The sequence below is a fragment of the Limulus polyphemus genome, unplaced genomic scaffold (genome assembly GCF_000517525.1).
Source record: "Limulus polyphemus unplaced genomic scaffold, Limulus_polyphemus-2.1.2 Scaffold1754, whole genome shotgun sequence".
Taxonomy (NCBI): Eukaryota; Metazoa; Arthropoda; class Merostomata; order Xiphosura; family Limulidae; genus Limulus; species Limulus polyphemus.
Window position 1 is genome coordinate 1 of NW_013667364.1, and position 17,543 is coordinate 17,543.

Genomic DNA, 17,543 nt, shown 5'->3' on the forward strand with positions numbered 1-17,543 from the left:
GACTTGTGTCGTTAAAGTTTCGTTGGAACGAAGTTACGGAAAAATCAATTAACAAACGGAGACGTAACAATATGAAATAATTGTGAAGTGTGAAGAGTTATTTCCAAGATACAGATTGAACCAGTCAGTGTGTTAACTTTCGCAGTTGCTTTGTACAAGTAAGGTGATTTGTTTTACGTTAATTAACGTCATCTGTAACGTAGGCCTACAGTAAAGTTATGACATTGTACAAGTTTGTAGAAACGGTAAAGGAAGAAATAAAGCAATTTATTGTCGTTAAGGCGACTAGATGTTGAATTATTTTCAACAGCTAATTTAAAATAACTTGTTACGGAAAGAACGACGTTACAACAGTAACAAGTCTGATGTAAACGGCAAATTTGGTTCTTAAAATTACCCAATAACCGCTATTGAAATATTTATTTCTGCTTTTTATTTTGGCATGAAAAAAATGACATATTGAATTGTATAAACGCGAGTGGTTATTTGAGTGGTTCATTATTTATTACATTCTTCTAAATGTATTTAAAGCTTAATTACCTTTTTTGGCGGGCCAAATATCTAGGAGATACTTAAAGACATCAATTGTTTTGCGGAGGTCAACAACAGAGTCTCCTGTTTCAGTGTGGCACATAACGACGGGTCCGAAGCACATGGCTAAACTATGTGATGTCATCTTGTTTCTATCACTGCGGTTGGATACTAGCTTAAGATGATCCATTAGCACTAGGACTGTGCACTAGAATAAGAATAAAGTAAACACTAATCACGGGAAGTGTCATAAGAAAATGGAAGATATAAGAATTCTCATTATACTGAACAAGTTCTAACATCAAACGTGAACAAATGGAAACGACTTTGAATTGGATTTTTATCTTACTCCATGATAAAGCTACATTGCGAACAGGCTTAGAAGTTTATGGAACATATATATATGAATTAAGGCATTAGAAAATCGTTACATTATATTTCTTCACTACCTCATACCTCTTGTAAGTCGCACTGAAACCTATATGCTGTCGTCGCAGTTATATTTGTAAAAAACAAAACAAAAATGCACACACACACGCACACAAAGAATACATTTTGTTTAAAAGAACAAATATAAAGAAAAATGATTTAACACTAGCGCTTTCGAAAAGTGGACCTGTTACCTACCTTTACCCCTGAAGAAAAGTTCACCTGTCGAAAGTGCTAGGGTTTCACCCGGTTTCTTCGAATTTGTCGTTATAGTGATGTCCGAATCAGTGTATTTTCACTGTACAGCTAGCTAATGCTGATGTTCATAAATCTTGAATTTGGTGTATCGTTTATTTTCGGTCTTAAGTGCTTTTTAAAAGAAAATATCGAACACTGCAATGTGTTGCAAGATCCTTCACTCCGTTCAAATTATATCGTATCTTGTATCCTTATGTGTCATATTCAGCCTCACCCTGTCCAAATACTATACCCCTTTTCTCCTTAAAACAGGACGAAAATTATTTAAGCTACCAATCTAACCAACCTACCCACAGAAAGTTTTCGTGCTTCATTAGAATTGTGTAGAATCTTGTCTATGTTATTATTATAACATAATCCCATTTACATCACATGCATGCCTATTACGGTCAAAGAGAAGTAAACATTTAGGCATGACGAAATTTGGCGGCACGACGAGAGTCAGGTAATGTCACCTAGACTGTCATTCGTGCTACGTTTAATGAGTTTTAACTTACCCTATTAACTTTAGGTAGGCACTCAAGTATACTGAACATAAGTTTGGCGTTTCCTTCAGGGTCGTCTGGAAGGCAGACACTCAAACCGTCCACTAACATATCAAAGAGACCTTTAGTAAACAGCGGCTCGGGCATTTCTCGCATATAATCTTTCAAGACACCTGATGGGAGACACAAAAATAACTTATTTTATTTTAGATTTTTTTTTTTTGATACGTAAGTATAGAAACAGAAAGTTTTCCATTACTTTCCGTAAGAAGACTATTATATGATATCTCTGATATTTTACATAAAACGTTTAGTAAAATAAATAATTAAAATTGGTGGTTTCTGTAAAATGTAAAGTAACCACAAAAGGGTTCATACGATATTAGTTACAAAACAGTTGAGCAAAACGTGTCTAAATGTACTATGTTTTATTCTGAATTCAGTTGGGTGATGTATCGCAACAGCAAAAACCAAGTGCATCAAATCTTTTGGTGTATTACACGATCTTAAACAATTTTTATTTTTCAACATTACTAATTATCCAGAGTAGAAAAATATTGCATGAAAAATATCAATTTTATATTTCTATGTATCCAATATTAGTTATGTTAAACTTCGTCATTTTTCCTGACAACAAACATTATGTTTTAATTATACTTGTACAACTTACTAGTAACAACGTTAATGTCTGGTACGTGTTCCATGGATAAATCTACCATCCACGTAGTTCGTTCAAATGCCTCTCTTAGCACCTTTTTTCTTACTGCTGACCCACACAATCTGTAGATTCCTACAGTGTCTAATCCACGCTTCTCTATTTCGTCCAAACACTTCTTCACTACTAGAGGGATGCCAATGCCGGTACTTTCTCTAGCGACTACCGTCTCTAAATCAACCCCAAACACTCCAGAAGAACTTGATTCTGGGAGCCTTTGAAAAGTCTGTCGCGGATCCTTGTAACGAATTTTGAGGTAGAGGGTGCCACGTGGCTCGAGCTTGAGGGCAAGACTGTGAACAGGAGATTCTCGTAGGATCGTCAGTAAGTGAACCGTGCCTTTATAGCACAGTTTGTGCCGTGAATGGGGATCCCAACTGTACAGGAGAAACGCTATTTGAGTGTTTTCTACTAAATCCAGCTCAAATATTTCGTCCCAGTCAAAGCTGTGGTCTCCTGTTCTCACGACTGTTCTGGCTTTATGTACGTAATCACATTCGATAACGCAGTACAAATCTCGGAAGTGGTCAGCATGACCGGCTGGTCTTAGCCCTCGACCCGCTAGAAGGTGGACCCACAGCAACCCGCTAAAATTGTCAGCTTGGACTACTGCTTCCGAATCCTTCTCAGGTCTGTATTTGAAGAATTCTCGAGGGTTAAGAGTAAGTAAATGCATCCTATCCTCTGATGGCTTGATGGGAGTGGGATGCGGAACTTGACGACCTTGTTCTAAACTTTGTGATTGTAAAAATCGGGAATTTTGGGCTATCTCTTCAGATCCAGGACGTAAGAGGGACCGCCTTATTTGAATTTGCGAGGAGTGAAGGCCGGCCTGCTGTTCCTGATTACGAAAAGGAATTGCTATAATTAATTGTGTAGTAATGTTATAACATTGTAAAATCTTAGATAACAATTACTAAATGATGTAATACAGAAATGAATTCGTAACATAGTTAAAAACAAAGTTTCCTTCTACACGCACTTTCAGAAACTTCAAAAACCTTTGAAGAGTACCATATATAATATCTACAAAATTATAGATGGAGCCATTTAAAGATGAAGCAACTGAACACTTTTTTTTTATCGGAATCTACGATGCGTAAAAATAGTTCATTTGTAGTAAAGCACAAAGCTACACAATGGGCTAACTGTGCTTTGCCCACCACGGGTATCGAAACCTAGTTTCTAGCGTTGTAAATCCGCAGACATACCAGCTGTGCCACTGGGGCATAAAAAATAGTAAACAGATAAGATAGTTGTTTTTTTCCCTTGAAGTGTGCTTTCGGGGTTTGAAGTGTTAAACTACGAAGTACTGCAACATTTTGATTGATGTTTTTCTGTTTTTTTTATAAGTAATAAATAATTGTAGAAGTTCAGATATATTATAAAACAACAACAAAATATGAGACCCAATATATCGGCAAGAATCCTCATTTTCATTATAATTTCAAAAAATCGTGTATGTCATAAAAATCAAAAAAATATATTATGAATTTTCTTGACTCTTATAGATTTACACTGATCTTTCCCAGTGAGAACAAGTAAACCCAGATACTGGAAAAGAAATATGTACATGATGTAGCATTTAAAACGTAAGTTATCCATTTTGGTTTCTATCTCGAGTCATATAGTTACCTAAACCATTTGTACTAGATGGCGCTGAAAGCCAAGGCTGTAACAGTTCAGTAGCTTTCATTTGTACTGAACTGTAGCTCAATGTGTCGTATTAAATGTGTGTAAATTGTGAAGTATAAACATCATTTTCTATATAGAACTGCTCTATATATATACAAAATGAAATGTTTGAGCATAAAATCATTTTAATGTAATTAATACCTGCCATACACATGCTTTGTTTTACATCTATAAATATATTTTGCTAAAAATGTACTTCTTGGGATATGACGCTGATGATATGATTCTGAATACCAATTTTGAATCGTTGAAAAAGCGCTGGAATGCCACATCATCATGTTATATACATAACAAGGAACTGAACTTTGTTACTTACCACAGCTTTTTTCATTGTCTTATCTAAGAATTCAGTGCAATGCCTAAAGACGGATAGCAACAGTGAACACTTCTCACGAGAAGACTGGTGTTAATTTAATTCATGCGTTTCTTCCGTGATACCAGTTTTATGACATTAAAGTTGTTCATGGTACTTATTGATTTTCTTTAGGCACAGCTGCGTTTTAATTCATTAAGTATTCGTTTCTTGTGAAGCACAATGGGCTATTTGAGTTGTATTCACCACAGGAATCACACCCCGAATTTCTTCACTGTATAACTTCGAATGGGCAAATAACTTTTATCTTTTGCACAAAAACTGAGATCCTAAACAACATTCATAGCTACGCGCATACTGTTTTAGCACTAGAATGTTAGCCGAATTGAGAACATTGATCCGAACCTCAGTTTAAATAACAACAAACTTTCCTTCATTCGGCGGCTCTATTCATCATTGGCTCTGGCTAATTATATAGTATTTTATATATGTATATTATTTGTGTTATTTTAAAACTTCTTATTTTTGAGTTTTAATTTGGTTTTCTAACTTACTTAGCTTCTGGGTGTGTTACCTCTTGTCTCCTTAGTTTTATAGGATATAAAAATAATATATTATTATATTATATTATAAAAAAAGTGAAAGTTTTATATTGAAACCACCACCCATGTAAATATTGTAATACCCAACTAGTCACATCTAAAAATATATATTTATATAGAATTTAGCGTGTAAATTTAGAGCAGAAAGGCAGGGTCTTCTAACGAAAAAAAAAGGCAATTAGAATCAAAAAGAGAAGAAAAATAACCCAACAAAGTGAAATACATTAAAATAACAGCACTGAATATAGCAACCTTGCTAGTTATGTGGGTGATAGCTTACTTAGTAGCAGCATTCATATTATATTTAAAATTTCCTCAAAATAAACCAGTTTCACAAGTTATTATACACAGATAAGATACATCAATGTCAGCCAATTTTAGAAACACTGAAAAACCACATTTAAAATTTTCTAAGAATCAGTTACATCTACACAAAACAGTTTCTTAACTTTAAGGTTTCTATTCTAGAATTCCAGTATTCGAGACAATATTATGAAACTTCAAAAGTTCTTTTTAATTTTGAAATAAGATAGAAAATCAGTTAATCAAATCGTTAACTAGTCAACTAAACGAGGCATCTAAATTGCTTGAAATTAAAAGTTCTTTTAGTTTTCACACGTTTGTAAAATTTTATGTACGTACAAAATAATAAAATTCTGGTGAAGGTTAAAAACAGACAATTGTATAAATTTAATATTTTGAGGCGACAGTTAGGTAAAAATTCTTTCATAGAAAATCCTGATCAAGTGATAGTTAATTATGCTAAGTATATGTTAAATGATGTGGAGAAAAAAGTTTTATTTCGTGGTCTAAAATTTAGTATTCTAAATATAATTAAACATGAAATGTTTGCAAATATGTCACATATTTGGAACGAATCAGAATAATCATTTAGCAATGTTAGAATTGAAATTAGTGGTTTAGATTTGAGTGTTTTTAATAATTATGATAGTAATTACGAACATTTCTTTTAAATTTAAGTTACGAGGAACTTGAAGCTTTAAAAACTTAGCAAAGATGAGAGCATTGTTATTTCTAAGTCAAATAAAGGTAATAGCATTGTTATTTCTAAGTCAGATAAAGGGAATAGTATTGTTATTCTAGGTAAAAATTAATATTTATGAAAAGCAGAAAAATTGTAAGTGATTCTACTAAATTTGTGATATTACAATACGACCTACTGATGAGAGGACGACTAAATTACAATGAAACTTGCTACAACTGAAGAAAGATAACATCCTTAATGAAGGGCAGTATCGGAATATTAAACCAACAGGGAGTCAGACATCCAGGAATTTTCTTTGGGTTACCAAAAGTTCTTAAAGCAAGATACACCTCACGAAAAATACTGTTCAATATTGGAACTTATAATCACGCTTTCACCAGATTTTTGGTAGATCTTTTAAAGAAGTCCAGCACATATGAATACACCTCAAAAGACCGTTTTGGGTTCTGTCATGAAGCCTAGTAGCTGAAATTTATTAATAATGTTTATTGTACTAGTTTTGACATTGAATCATTATATACTAATATGTACCATCAGAAGAGACTTTACAGCTGAGGCCCGGCATGGCCAGGTGGTTAGGGCTCTCGACTCGCAATCTGAGGGTCGCGGGTTCGAACCCCATCACACCAAATATGCTCGCCCTTCCAGCCGTGGGGGCGTTATAATGTGACGGTCAATCTCACTATTCGTTGGTAAAAGAATAGCCCAAGAGTTGGCGGTGGGTGGTGATGACTAGCTGCCTTCCCTCTAGTCTTACACTGCTAAATTAGGGACGGTTAGTGCAGATTTGCCCTCGTGTAGCTTTGCGCAAAATTCAAGTAACAAATTGTACAGCTGTGCGCTGATTTGACTTACAACGATAGTTCCAACGAAGTAAGTATTCCGAGTCATGTTTTTCTTTTTTAATTTTGCTGTTAAAAGAGTCTCATTTTATTTTCACTAGTTAGCTGTATAATCAGAATAATGGTGTCGTCATGGGTTCAAGATTAGCTCCTTCTCTTACCAACTTGTATTTGTGTTTCCATGAAAAATAATGGCTAGATAATTGCCCACAACAGTTTAAACCCCTTTACTATCGCAGGCATGTTGATGACACCTTTACTATTTTTAACAAATCTTATCAGGTCTCCCGAATTTTAAAATGCTTTACAGTCGACACAGCAGTTTGAAGTTTACTGTTGAAAACCAAGAGGATCATAGATTTCCATTCTTGGAAGTTTTATAAATAATGATAATAATGGACATTTTGAATGTGAAGTCTATCATAAAAATCTTTTAAAGGACTATTTTAATTTTGTAAGTTTTATTTCTAATATCTTTAAAGAAAATATAGTTAAAATACTATGAGGTTATGAGATATATATCACATATGATGGTTTACATAAGTTTTTGAATATCAAAGAATTTTTGTGTAAAAATGGTTATCCAAGTAATTTCATTGATAGAATACTTCGTTGTTCTCAAATAAGCGAAGTATTGCTACATACTGTATTTCTGATGTACCTAAAAATGCTTTGGTTATTATTTTACCCTAAATGGATAGATATTCATTGATTATTAAGAATCAACTGAAAAATGCTATCCGTAGGGTATACCCGCAGATAGAGCTGAGGTACATTTTTTAAACCTATTTGTCGACTTAGTTCTTTTTTCAAATTTAAGGACCAAATTTCATCTTTACAATTTTCTTTTGTTGTTTATAAACTTACGTCTCCTTGCTGTTAACAGTGTTACATTGGGTCTACCAAAAGAAAATTATGAACAGGTATAAATGAACATACTAGCCTAAGATCACCGGTTAAGTCTAATATACTTATAAGTTATAAACACCTTAGGTGAATGTGATGTTCCTGTCCATTATAATTTATTTAATATCTTGGCTAGGACCACCGAATAAGGGAGAGTTTGATGATATTTAAAGTGAGTCCCGATATCAATGCTGTAAATTGTGCAAGCACTCTGATGTTAAAACTATAATAATGTAATAGTTATTGTCTAGCAATCATTACGTGTATACTGATTCAGGATTTCTTAAGCTGGAATTGAAACACATTATCATCGTATTTCTAGAATTAATGATAAGGTTTTACAGTGAACGTATTCATCACAATGTGTGTAGGTTCACATGAGGAAACTATTAAAAAAATAATCTCAGACCCACAGGTTTACAAAAGAGAAATTTAAATTTATGTTCGAGTGCATTTTGTTTACTTGCTTATTTTTTTTTAGTTTTTACTCTGTACTTTAAGACGTTAAATTAAGTTATTAACCACATAACACCAAACAGGATACGGGAGGACATTGTGGTACAGGATGGATGCTGCTTTAAGAAGTTTTTTCTTACAAAGAGATTTGCCTTGGAAATGACTTGTTCACCACGAATCCAGCAGCTTATTGTCACAAACACATGCTCTTCTATTACCACAAGTTCGTAGATAAAATCTATACAACCAGCTTTCAGTAGGAAAAGTATTTGGTTGTAGAAAACAGATTTTCAGCAAAACAGCTTTTTATAAAATTGAAATAGTCTGTAAATTGAAATTACATTTTTAATCTGCTTGTCGGAATTTTAGCACATAGGATTATCTGGGAGGAGGAAAGTTTATTAAAGAAAGTGAAAGTGTATTAATATAGTAGAGTACTCGCTCACAGCAAGGCGGTAAAAATTGTGAAACAGAGCATTAAGTTCGAATAAATGTTGTACACCCATTACTGAGATGACTATGAAAAGTCGTGTGAACAAGCATTAAAAACACAACAACAAAAAAAAGGAAAGAAATTGAATAATCTTTTAATATCAAGTCATTTAGATTACCAGATGTAATTTCAGTAACGTGGTGTGATACGATTTTTTTACACAGTTATTAAAACAAGAAACGCTTTAGATTACGATGTTTAAATGAGAAACGCCTCAAATGGGGTTAATCTAACGTAAAACGTTTCAGATCACGTTCTTTGAACAAGAAACATATTATCAAAAGATAAAAGCCCCCAGTGGCACAGCAGTATGTCTGTGGACTTACAAGGCTAAAAACCGGGTTTCGATACCCGTGGTGGGCAGAGCACAGATAGCCCATTGTGTAGCTTTGTGCATAACTTCAAACAAACAAACTAAAGAATAAGAATCGTCTCAAATTCCGCAATATTACAAAATTGTTATAGAACATCACAAAATGGTTTAGATTAGCTACATTGCGTTGAAAACAAGAAGCACCTTCGATCACGTTACTTAACCGAGAAACTTATCACCAGAAGAACAAGAAACGTCTCAGATGAGCTACATAAAACAAGAAATATTAAACCAGAATAGCCAGATATGCTTCAAAACTCGTTATTTACGAAACACGAGAGTGAGCGGAAAACCAACAACACACGTCTTAAACTACTTTGTTTAAACATGAAATTTTTCAAACAAAGAGGTCAGACCTTCATAGCATGGACTGCGTTCTCGGGCTTACAGCAGATTTTATCATGCAGCTGTTGTATTATGTTAACTAGGCTACTACTATCTGTGTATGGCTATATTTATTCTACAGATCTCTTGTCAGACCATACCTATAACAAAACACCTAAATGAAGCCTATTCGATTAAAATATCGCTCATATTTTTCATATAAAAACGTCAAATAGTCCAATTACAAAACGAATAGTAATATACATCGAGGTATATCACCAAGCATTAGGTGGACTTAATAATATAGTTAAAGTAGATGTCGATTGGGGTGATATACTTACTACGCTTCTTATCCTCTTATCAGGTTTGATAAATATGCTTAGTTCGCACATGAGGTTATTTTTGTTGACACAGAAGAAGACTAAACAGTAGCCGTAGCATCGGGAGGTTTACATATTTATGTACAAAGTTTGTGGATGTTGATTTTAACGCTGAACACAGAATGCTGAGCAGAAGAACTAGAAACGTACGCAAGAGTCATATTGGTGGAAGGATAAGAGACGGGGAAGAAGCAACGGGCTATTATCCCTCTACTTTTAACTGCAAGAGGGATAATTTTTTAACGAAACCTTTACCAATGTGTGCTTGAAAATTGTTGCAATTCTTATTTTTACACATTTCCGATTTTGTATCGTCTATTGACAAGTTTTCTCTGCGCGGACGAGAAATATATTTATAGCCACAACCTGAATAAAAATTCCAACAGGGGGCTAAATAATAAAATATTAGGGCTAAAATTTCGACTTTTTCAATTATCAATTATTTCAATTATCATTATTTGTCTTGTATAGTAACTGTAAATTATATTATTATTATATTAATTTTCTGGGGGTATATTTCCAGACTCCCCCTCAGATCGAGCCGCTGTTAGCAGCTCCTTATACTTTCAATCTCTCATTGTAAAATCTGAATGTCTAGCCAAGCACCCCACACTTTGCAGCTCTTTCCTACACCACTGATTATTTCATCCAAAGCAAATTTTAATAAAAAATACATAAGGAAATTAAATGTAAAAATTTCAGTTACAATTCTATTTCGGAAAAAAAAATGATAGTAATGCATCACACATAATTTTTGAAAATTTAATGTCATGTTGTCGCAGATTTATTATTATTTTTTGCAACTTAGACAGTAATTTTATTTGACTCACTCAGATATTTTTCATTTGGCTGACCCCCCCCCCCTTCCTGTTTTGCAATCTTTTCGACGTCGCTGACGAGAAGCATACTGATAATTGATAGAAATGAGAAAATCTTTGAACAAGAATGATTTATTAAAACAATATATTATCGAAAGGCAATGTGTCTGATCAAGCTACTTAAGGATATTTACTACAAAACAAAACAAAAAGTAAAACTACTTTATAACACTATCAAAGAGAAACATTGAATAAGGAGCAGTAAATATACCTCCTATATATTTAGTTAACAATAAACGGGATTCGAAAGTTAATCACCTGACGCAGTGTGTCCAGCAGGCTTTCGGCGCTGTGTGCGATCCTAGACAGCGGCTGTAATTGGGTCATTCCCCGGCCACGTCGAACCCGTTCGTATATAGCTGAGGTGGAGGGCGCTCTGCTCAACCAGGCACGGTACTCTGCTGCTGTGAAGACGTTCGGGGATGGCCCGCGGCGACCTGTTGAAAAATAAACTTTATAAACCTGAATGGATAAAGAATGTTTGTTTATTTTTTGAATTTCGCGCAAAGCTACACGAGGGCTATCTGCGCTAGCCGTCCCTAATTTAGCAGTGTAAGACTAGAGGGAAAGCAGCTAGTCATCACCACCCACCGCCAACTTTTAGGCTACTCTTTTACCAACGAAGAGTAGGATTGATCGTCACATTATAACACCCCCACGGCTGAAAGGGGGAGCACGTTTGGTGTGACGGGGATTCGCGACCCGCAAATTGCGAGTCGAGCTCCCTAACCACTTGGCCATACTGGGCCGAATAAAGAAGGACATAAGTGTTTATAACACCAGTACAGGCAAACACAAATTGTACATATTTGATAGAAATATAGTAATATAATTATAACCCGTGATTTTTCAATTAATTAATCAATATATCATTAAAATGAATATGACAAATTGCAATCTATTCATTATGGATTTTTTTGTGTATTGGTTTATAGGATGAAAATACTTTAGTTTGTTATATATACCCGATTGTTTTATTTAAGCTATATTATATTTTTGTTTTAATATATATATATATATAGCTTAGTTTGACCAATTCTTAATAATGAATGTATTTATGAAGACAGAGGAGAATGGTTCAGGAAAATATTATGCTACCAGTATAATAAACATGTAAAATATGGGAAGACAACGATAAAAAATAACAATAAAAAACAGTAGCATAATAGAATAGACAGAGAGCTCTAATATTTGTTTACTTACTTTAGTTAAAATGTGTTTGTATTGGTATCTAATGGCCAGAATCTACAGTATGCTTAAATGACACTTTTTCCCCTCAGTCACCTTAGATCAACAACAGTTTTAACTTCATCCTTCACACTGTTTTCTTAGTAGATTCACCAATACATTCAATGCCACCCCAGTGACACAGAAACCGGGTTTCTATAACCGTGAAGTTTTGTGCTTAATAACAAACAAAATTAAAACACTCTAATGGCGTTAGGAATCAACAAAAAAAAAGGAAAAGTAGATAGAAATTACATTGTTTAAAATAATGATTGAATCCATTATTTGTACACAAAACTTACGACGCTTATGCTTTCATGTAGCTTAGGTGGCAACAAAAAAGAACTTGAAAAAGGTCTGACTAGATAGTACACTATAATATTGTAATTTGTTTCTCATTTACTTTTTATAAGAATTTTAGGCACTACCCAATGAAGAGTCTTAACTTCGAAATATTGTCATAACTTCAAAATAAATGTACAGTGTCTTCTACCTGCTGTTGTTTAGTTTTGGCAATAGAGTATTGCTTGTTATTACGAAAGAAAAACCAAATTCTCCTCTCGAGCAAACTTATTTAAGCTTAGTCAAATTGCAGAAATTCTGTACCACAAACTATTTTCTAACACTGGTCTTCATTTTTAAATTTCAGATAAGCCTGGTACTGATGTTTTACTTGACCTGTAGGCTACCTAGGGTATCTTCCTAATATTACGATTTACTCAAATCTCATACTCTTTCTTTATATAGTAATTTCGTAAACCAAATGGATACACCAAGTGCCGAGTAGGAACTTGATTACACAGGTCTGCGATGGTTTTACTGTCATGAAATGTTTACATATTCTACAGTAATTTATGTACGCCGAATCTGAAAATGATATACATTTTTTATCCATCACGTACAGATTTTTCACAAAACGTCATAGGTACTTTTACATAAGTGAATCATTTTCATTGAAATCGGATCACATTTTGTTATGCTAAAAATGTTGACAACCACTGGCTATAGTTTTCTCCAGACCAATCGCGACGTGAGAGTCTTATCGATCGTTCTAGAACCTAAACATAACAAACATAATAATAAAAAAAATGTTCATTGTGATAAACGAAATAATAATTTGATCTAAATAACAGTTTTTTTCCCGATTTGTAAAAAAATCCTTACGTGATAGAAAAAATGAATATCATTTTCGAAATTTGCGTCGCTGAATTATAGAAAATCCGTTATTAAAACCAAAACAACTTTTATGAAGTTTGAATTCGCAGGCATGTGTTATTGGAGACACTAGTCTATTACATAAGTTTACAACCTATACGGACCTGATAATACTAAACAATAACTACATAGTGTTTTACTGATTATTCACATCCTGGTGTGAATTGCACAACGATTAGAGAAAAACTGAACAATATCACTTCCAGTCTCCAAAACCTGATTAAAAAAAATTTACGCAAAACGGACCATTTTTTTTAAATTTTTTATTTAAAATGTTATAGTTTTCAATATTCAACTGAATGCTAAGAAAAACAGGACTTTTTTAATCCTTAAATTTATTTACCAACTGGTAATATTATAGGTAAAGCCCTTTTATTCAGCTCTGACGGTGTAGAAAAACTTTATGAAAACACCTACTATGCTTCTATACCTTTTCACTAAGCTGACGAGAAGTAAAAAGCGCCATCTTATCGTAAAAGTAAGAACTAGTAAGAAATAACATTTGAGGCTTGGCAAAATGGCTGCTAACAACTTTTACTCTAGCAATATAGTACTGTTTTCGTAACGATAGTGACATTTACTCTTTCTTACTCAGTTTAGTTGCAATTCACATTTTACTGTCCTACTGTTGGGTTATAATTTATCAGTTCTTGTGGTTATTTGACTACTTAACACAAATGATTAGGTTTTTCAAACTTAGGTAAAACACTGGTTTCAAACATATATATATATATATATATAAAGTACAAGTTATCCGATTAATTGAATGACATTCTAAATTAAGTGTTTCTTGTTTTGTCTATTTATTTGTTGTCAAGCGCAAAGCTGCACACTGGGTAATCTGTGCTGTGCCTATCACAAGTACCGAAATCCGATTTGTAGCGTTATAAGCCTTAAGACTTACCGCTGAGTCACTAGGAAGGGGGGAAATAAGTGTTACCTGAAACGTAAATATAAAGTAATGCTGTATTGTCATTTGAATTGCTGTTTTAATATTTATATTACTTGACTATATATGTAGGTACATATATGTATGTATGTTTATATATATATATATATATTTGGTATCATAAGAATACATAACGTGTGTGTGTGTATGCTTAAAAGGAATATATATGTACGTGTATGTTTATGTACATTTAAAATTGTTCATGTAAACATGAATTAGGAGAATAAATTCTGTTATATACAAGAAATATATCGTTTTATCTTGTTTCTTGGCGTTTGTGTGATGCTATACAATCAAACATTGTTTTCCAAAAAAATATGAACAATGACGGAAAGAGATTAAAGAGGCGAGGAGAAGACCAGCAAATGGAAGAAGCTATCAGTATTAAAAACGTTTAATATCATCGAATCTTTTACGGATAATATAGGACAACGTGTATGAAAGGGATTATATACATCATGTCAAATCTTAAGCTATTATTACGCAATAATTAATAAAGCGTACAAATACAACTTACAGCTAACTGTACTATAAGTAACTGTAGTTTAACACAACAAATATATATATATATCATTGCACGTTATGTAATAAACAAACATTTCCAGAATGGTTGGGGGTCTGAAAATAAACTTTATTTCAAACAACACATCTAACACAGAGATGTGGTTAAGGTATTATAACAACACATCTAATACATAGATGTGGTTAAGGTAAGTATTATAACAACACATCTAACACAAAGATGTGATTAAGGTAAGTATTATAAAAACACATCTAACACAAATATGTGGTTAAGGTAAGTATTATAATAACACATCTAACATATCTTTGGTTTAAGATAAGTTTTATAACAGCACATCTAACACGAAGATGTGGTTAAGGTGAGTATTATAATAACACATCTAACACAAAGATTGGTTAAGGTAAGTATTATAACAACACATTTAACACAAAGATGTGGTTAAGGTGAGTATTATAACAACATATCTAACACAAAGATTGGTTAAGGTAGGTATTATAACAACACATCTAACACAAAGATGTGGTTAAGGTATTATAACAACATATCTAACACAAAGATTGGTTAAGGTAGGTATTATAACAACACATCTAACACAAAGATGTGGTTAAGGTATTGTAACAACACATCTAACACAAAGATTGGTTAAGGTATTATAACAACACATCTAATACATAGATGTGGTTAAGGTAAGTATTATAACAACACATCTAACACAAAGATGTGATTAAGGTAAGTATTATAAAAACACATCTAACACAAAGATGTGGTTAAGGTAAGTATTATAATAACACATCTAACATATCTTTGGTTTAAGATAAGTTTATAACAACACATCTATCACAAAGATGTAGCTAAGGTAAGTATTATAATAACACATCTAACACAAAATTGGTTAAGGTAATTATTATAACAACACATCTAACACAAAGATTGGTTAAGGTGAGTATTATAACAACACATCTAACACAAAGATTGGTTAAGGTGGGTATTATAACAACACATCTAACACAAAGATGTGGTTAAGGTAATTATTATAACAACACATCTAACACAAAGATGTGGTTAAGGTGAGTATTATAACAACACTTCTAACACAAAGATTGGTTAAGGTGGGTATTATAACAACACATCTAACACAAAGATGTGGTTAAGGTAAGTATTATAACAACACATCTATCACAAAGATGTAGCTAAGGTAAGTATTATAACAACACATCTAACACAAAGATGTGGTTAAGGTGAGTATTATAACAACACATCTAACATAAAGATGTGGTCAAGGTGAATATTATAACAACACATCTAACACAAAGATATGGTTAAGGTGAGTATTATAACAACACATCTAACCCACCTGTGGTTTAGGTAAGTATTATAATGGATTTTTTTTTTAATTTGCAAATTGTATCAGCTAATTGAGAATAATTTTATTTTTTCATTCTTCTTAAAAATTATTTAACTTCAATATACTTGTACTTATCGCAACAAATTGTTTGTTTGTTTCAGAATTTCGAGTAAAGTTACACAATAGTCACCCCAAATTTTGAACTGACACACTACAAGAAAGATATCTAATCAACAACACCCACCGCTAACTCTTGGGTTACTCTAACTTGATCGGATAATGAAATTTGATCGTCACCCTTATAGAGTACCTACGGCACCAAAGTGCGGAGCGCGTTTTTGTGGAAATGGATAGAAACCATTATATCCTGGATCCACAGTCCGGACAAGTTAGCAACTAGTCCAGTCCTTCTAGAAACGTTCTAGTGAAAACCTTGATCACACCAAGTATATACGAGTTTCTTGCAACTTCATAGTGATTAACGATACACTTTTTTAGTATTGTGTAAAAGTCGGCAAACTTGTGAATCAAGGAGCATTTTACTATACAAATTGCAGGTATTTCGAATACTGCAAATCCATAATTTTGAATAAAAAGTTGTTGTTTGCAGATTTTATATACAAATCACAACACTATGACGTAAAGCACGAGTGTACGTAAATATATATACAGCTTTTCAAGATATATAAAATCTGCATATATGCACAATGGCGGCACGCGTACAATATATTTACCTATGTGTATCAAAGTGTGTAAGTATGTCTAAGCGTTCGCTGTATCATAACGATACGTAAACTATGTACACATGTGTGCACAAGAGTGTCGTTTTAATTACATTAAACAAAGTGTATCCTTCCGTAATACAAGTTATAGTAGACACATATCTTACACGAACTGTATATCTCGTTCCCGTCGAACCAGTAGAAACAGCATAATGATGGTGGTATTACTATGTTAGTTAAACCCTTTTGTTAATAAACCAACCAATATATATATCATTCGGACAGCTGTATCAATATGGTTTCTACATCTTCTATTTATACAATTATTCATGTTAAATTCGCTTTAGGCATGTTAAATAATTTTTAACCATAAATAAATTCTTTATGAAAAAAAGAAAGAAGAAAACAAGTCCAAGACAGGTGGATACATTTAATATGAATAAAGCTGGTTAAATTGAATCTACATTGTCCATAACGGTAGCAGATTACCTGTGAATTCTTCACCGAATTATATACTCTTACAGCGTAAAAAAAAAGATTAATTATTCATGAGAAATAATTATTATGACAAAGTCACCTTAAGCAAACAAAACGATTTCAAGTTTCATTAATTTTAAATAACACATCAGGAATGTAGTTATACAAATTCGAATCTGATGTATAATATTCAAATTCAATACACTTTAGGTACTGTATAAGTTAATAATCAGTTCTCAAAACAATCTGTCGAAAACTAAACTGTGTGAAGTAATACTTCTGATATTTTTACTGTCATGATTAAATACACGTAATTACTATCTATGTCATCAATTTCTCATCTTAAAACAATCTGTCGAAAACTAAACTGTGTGAAGTAATACTTCTGATATTTTTACT

The 17,543-nt window shown here is 32.9% G+C and overlaps 1 protein-coding gene across 1 annotated transcript in view; it reads right to left on the reverse strand.

The window, feature by feature from the left end:
• Window positions 1-540: 540 nt before the first annotated feature.
• Window positions 541-17,543, reverse strand: part of LOC106464831 (rho GTPase-activating protein 100F-like) — a gene marked incomplete at its 3' end in the record, with an annotated part of 59,420 nt that continues 42,417 nt past the window's right edge. The window contains exons 4-7 of the mRNA XM_022392633.1: window positions 10,945-11,123; window positions 2,374-3,259; window positions 1,716-1,876; window positions 541-739 (exon numbers count right to left, since the gene is read on the reverse strand). Of these exons, the coding sequence (XP_022248341.1) occupies window positions 541-739; window positions 1,716-1,876; window positions 2,374-3,259; window positions 10,945-11,123 (1,425 nt within the window). The remainder of the gene's footprint in view (window positions 740-1,715; window positions 1,877-2,373; window positions 3,260-10,944; window positions 11,124-17,543) is intronic.